Below are 4,767 nucleotides of genomic sequence, written 5' to 3' on the forward strand. Positions count from 1 at the left end.
TCCCACACCAGCAAGTGGCCTTTACCTCCACCCCTGCTTGCCTGTCACCTCCCTGCTGCTCACCTTGCCCTCCACCACCTCCAGCTCAATGTGCCCTCCAACACATCTAGCATGCTGGTGCCAAAGGACTCTTTCTCCCCTCCCTATGACCACCATCCCCAGCCCTTCTTCCCCTTTACCTTCAGCTTTCTCTCCAAGCCTTCCCCTTAGCTCCTATTGCCTGCTCCTTCCCAGTTCTTTCCCCAGCAGCCACCTCCCATGTATCTCTGCTCTGGGGCTCAGCCCCGCTCATTTTTAGGAGTAGGGAACTTGTTGTGTGACTAAAAAGTGCTGCCTCAGCTTGCAGGAGATGGTTTGTTGATAACGAGCCTAATGAGGCTGTATTTAGGCAGGCTGGCTGTTAGCATGCAGCCCACAGCTGGTTGTCTGTAAACTGATTTCTGTGCAGAGCTTAGCGTCCCTAAAATAAGGAGCTCTAGAAGGCATCCTTGGCTTTTTTTGCTCTGTAAATTGATCAAGAGCTCTCCACCCCACCAGCACTGGTGTCACGGGGCCGTCACCCTTGCATTTCACCCACCTCTGTAAACCATTGCTCCTCCTGGAAAGCAGGCTGAGAGCCTGCCTGAGAGGTCAGGTGCCACAGCTTCTCTGCTCCTTGGGGTTAATAAGCAGCTATGGATTCGTGCCCATCTGCTTCCTCTTGAAACAGGAAAGACCAACAAGTGGCAAGAAGGGAAGGCAAACAACCGTGCTCAAAGCTGTGTGCTAAGGGCCAGGCAGAGAACAGGCAGGAGAGCTCATATCTCCTGACGTGCTATCAAACCACATATTTCTGTAGCCTTGAGGGGCAGGAAAACTCTGTGAGCAGCCCTGCAGGCTGCTGGTGAGGTTTAAAAAGCCAGTGGGCCTTCTTGACATCTTTGTCTCCACACAGCTACAGCAAGGCATCTGTACCACCACTCATCTCAGACCTCAGCTCCTCTGGCATAATGGATACTGAGAAAGATTTGGATCTCCCCAGATTGAACCTCATAATGACTGAAGTGAGATCTCCTGCCACCAGGCACTGATGCATCATTCATTACTGCTTGGAGCTGGACCAAATATCAGGCCACAGCATTTGATCCTGATCAAAACCAACCAAATCCGAAGCATTGCCACTGGACCAGTCCTTGCATCTGTGCTGGGCTGGGGTTAAAGTTACTTCAGGGTTTCTAACTTCCTTGGTCCTGCTATTTCTCTCTTTTCCTGAACACCAACACACTCTTACGGTTACATGCAAGTGCCTTGCTTGCGCTCTGGCAGGCTGACCTTGAGAAGCCTGAGATGCCAGAAATCACCCCTGGGGGATATGTGAGTTGGTGTGACTCCACTGCAGCCCCGCAAGCTGTTCTGCTGAGGATCTGGCTTGCTGCGAGTGTAAATGAAGATGAGGTGTGCCGTGGCATTCTTACTCAGAGCACTTGGCTGGGATGTCTGTCACACAAAGTACCTGGCTTGGGTGCACAGTCTCTGCCCTCGCCTGACTTCATGTGTTTCTTTGAATAAGAGCGTATAAATTCTTTGACACTGGGGTGGTATTTTTTTGTGGTTTTTATGTTTTTTTAGTAAATGGTGGTCACCATGAAATAGCATTTCCTTGCAGAAGAGATCTAGAAGGCTGTAGCTCATGTGCAAAAGGCTAGGCAGACATGGAGGTACTGCTGTGTCTAAAACCAATGAAAGTGGGCATGGGGAAGGAGACATTTACGATAACATTCAAGTGTACCTAGGCATACATCTGTCTTCCAGTGTGGGCTGAAACTGGTGGAGATACTACAGTGTGCTAAGATACTTAATGAAACCTCTCACGGACTTGGGGGACGAAGGATCTACTGCTTTATTAACAGCATGAATCTAGCAAAAGCAGATGACATTTATGGCAGGGTATTGAGAAAGCTATCTCTGATAATGAAAATTACGATTCCTGAGGTTGCTAGATGTTTCAGTTATTTAAAGGAAGTGTAAAAACCATAACCCAGGAACCTTTTAATGCCATCAGCACACTAATGGCTCTTCAGCCAGGAACCCTGTGCTAAACCAGTCAAGGACTCTGCTGTCAGACATCCCAGAGCAGGCTCAGGGAAGGGAAGGGGCTGCTCCCCTCCTCTCCCTCCCACAGCACCTTACTTGGTCTTGCAGAGCAGAGGCATCTTAGGAAGGCTGGGACTTAAGTATCTGCTGCTCAATTGTCCTTACATTTAATTGCAGAGGAAAAAAAAAAGTCTTTTTAAAGGGACGTTTGTCCCAGGGCTTTTCGTGCTTCTGCTTTCTCTGAACTTCTGGGAGAAACCTCATTGATCATAAAAGAGATGAAAACAACAGGCTCCTGGAGAAATAAGTCCCACACCCAGCCTAGCTGGGACGTTGTGAAGGTTTTCGCGGTAGCTATAACTGAGGATGGATCCTGTCTTTCTCAGCATCCCAGTGTTCTTCCCCAGGGCAGATCTGCTACTGCCCCAGCATCCCAGTTGCTTCCCACCACCCATCCCAAGAGCAGCCCATGAAGGCACCTGCCATCCTTTCAGCCACTTGCTAGCTCTGTCCTGTGCCTCTGAGGGACATTCTGTTTCTATTTCCCCCACAACCACAGAGTCACAGCCACTGGGGAGCTCCAAGACCAGAGCAGGGTTATTTCTACCCACTCAGCATTACATCTGTTTGGGTACCACCATTACATCCGATCAGCTACCATCTCTGCAGTCCAAAAGCCAAGGCTGGGTTTTGACAGCCATCTTCTATTTTTCTTTCTCTGATTTGAAGCAAATTTGACCGTTTGCCTTCCCTCACTTCTGCTTCTTTTTTTCACAGTGTAGTTTATATCCTCTAGACCTTTGCAGACAGGTGCTGAACTCATACCTCTGCCCTGGCAATCCCAGCTTACTTCTGGGCTTTGACCTTCCTTCCACCTCATGTCAAGGATAGTGAAGGGTCCAGCCTCTAAAAGCTTTGTAGGTGGCAGACCCTAATCCATCCTGTCCCCTGGGGATGGCTCAGCCTGGTCCTTAGACTGTCCTGCCCCTGCTGCTGGCTGCAACCAAGGGACCACGTCTATCCAGATACCCACTGTAGCTATCCCCATGTCCTGGTGACATGACACCATTTCTTAGCCTGCTGTGACTGTGCCTCTTCCACAGGAAAGATACTGACCATTAAAGGTAAATTCAGATGAGCAAAGACATGAAAAATATGGAGGAAGCCAGTTTCTTCTATAAAAGGCTGAAAAGGAGTGGGGGGTGTTAAGGGACTCTCTCCCCCAACTTGTGTTAGGCTGCCGCTGCCTGGATTTGCCCTTGGGTCAGTCCTGCTTGTGGTGATGCTCAATCCTGGCGTGATTTAAGCTATTAAGTGCCTTGCCCAGGCAGCAGTGAGGCTTGCTGCATGAGTGGTGGATGTGTGCTCACCTCCCATCTTGGGGAAGGGGAAACTGAGGCAGGCACCATGGTGCCAGTGCTGGGTTTGCATAGGGCATGGGTCCACAGACTTGTCCCTGAGCTTTTCTGCCAGAAACCCTGACAGGCTCAGACGCAGCCTCCTTGCGGCTCTGGGCACTCACAGTCCAGCTTGTGGGAGCTGGATGGGGTTAATCGATCTGCTTCTGTGATGAAGCCCGTCTGCGCCCTGGCCTTCCTCTAAATGCTGCCTGCCAAAACAAATCAGCTCTCTCCTGCCGGGGCCACCCAGCCGCCCGGGGCTCTCTGCACATCCATTCAGTTAGTTTTGCATCTGCCAGGCCGGGAAGGGGAGGGCAGCCCAGGCCCCTTTCTCCAGCAGCCACTGAGGGGCTGCCCGTTTGCTGGGTGCCATCCCTGCTGGGCTGCTCTCCCCTGCAGCTACCGGGAGTAACCTGTTCCCATCCCCACCACGGCCTGTGCTCCACACCATCGCCATCAACATCATTTTCCCTAGACCCGATGCTGTGTGAAGCCCCACTGCACCCTCTTCCACCTCCTTGTTAATCTGGAGCTTGTTCTGATGATGCTGGCAGGTCTCCAGAGCTGGCCTTGGGATTTATAGGGCTTGGAAGTGGCAGGGGAAGAGGAGCTGGCCACCAGCTGGTGTTTTAGTTAGGAAGAGGGCAAGAATTAAACTGGCAGAATAGCCCCGCGCCCTGGCAGCCTCTCCCCTGCTGCAACTTGCCAGGCGCCGGCTGATCCCTGCCAGCTGCTTCTTACTGCTTCTGCCCGACCATCTGATGCTGCTGGGTCCTACCCTGATGATCTCTAACTGACAGGATCCCAAGGAAGGGATCGAGTGCTGGGATACCTGTGGGTGCAGCATGAGCCAAGCCAGCCCATCATCCTGCTACTGCGGTACAGAGGAACCTCCAAGGGTACCAGAGCGACTCAAAGCACCTCTTCCCCACTCAAAACACCTCTTCCCCACTCAAAGCAACATCCCCATCTCCAAAACATACCTAAGCCCTCTCCATCCCCATCCCTAGCGGCTGGGACCTTTCATTTGCCTGGCAAAAATGTGACTTGCATCAGGTGCGATCCCCAAACACTCCCCCCCTTCTCCAGCCACCCGTTACCCTGTGCTGCATGCTCAGTACTCACTTTCAATGAATAGGCCAAGGCGATGAAGCCAAGACAGCAGAAGTTGAGGTATACAAAGTTGAAGATGGACCAGAGATAGTAGTCATTCACCTCGGTGGTGTCGGGGTAGATTTCAATGACAGTGGTGGGGTTGGTCATTGTCTTCTTCTCCACCGAGTGCTTGCACGGG

The 4,767-nt window shown here is 51.6% G+C and overlaps 1 protein-coding gene across 1 annotated transcript in view; it reads right to left on the reverse strand.

Moving 5' to 3' along the window:
* The window catches only part of LOC104412216 (interferon-induced transmembrane protein 10), a 9,129-nt gene extending 4,368 nt beyond the window's left edge, over positions 1 to 4,761 (reverse strand). Inside the window, exon 1 of the mRNA XM_010022855.1 lies at positions 4,599 to 4,761. Coding sequence (XP_010021157.1) covers positions 4,599 to 4,736 — 138 coding nt within the window. The 5' untranslated portion in view covers positions 4,737 to 4,761. The remainder of the gene's footprint in view (positions 1 to 4,598) is intronic.
* Positions 4,762 to 4,767: the final 6 nt, after the last annotated feature.

Source organism: Nestor notabilis, unplaced genomic scaffold (genome assembly GCF_000696875.1).
Source record: "Nestor notabilis isolate BGI_N333 unplaced genomic scaffold, ASM69687v1 scaffold22719, whole genome shotgun sequence".
Lineage (NCBI taxonomy): Eukaryota > Metazoa > Chordata > Aves > Psittaciformes > Psittacidae > Nestor > Nestor notabilis.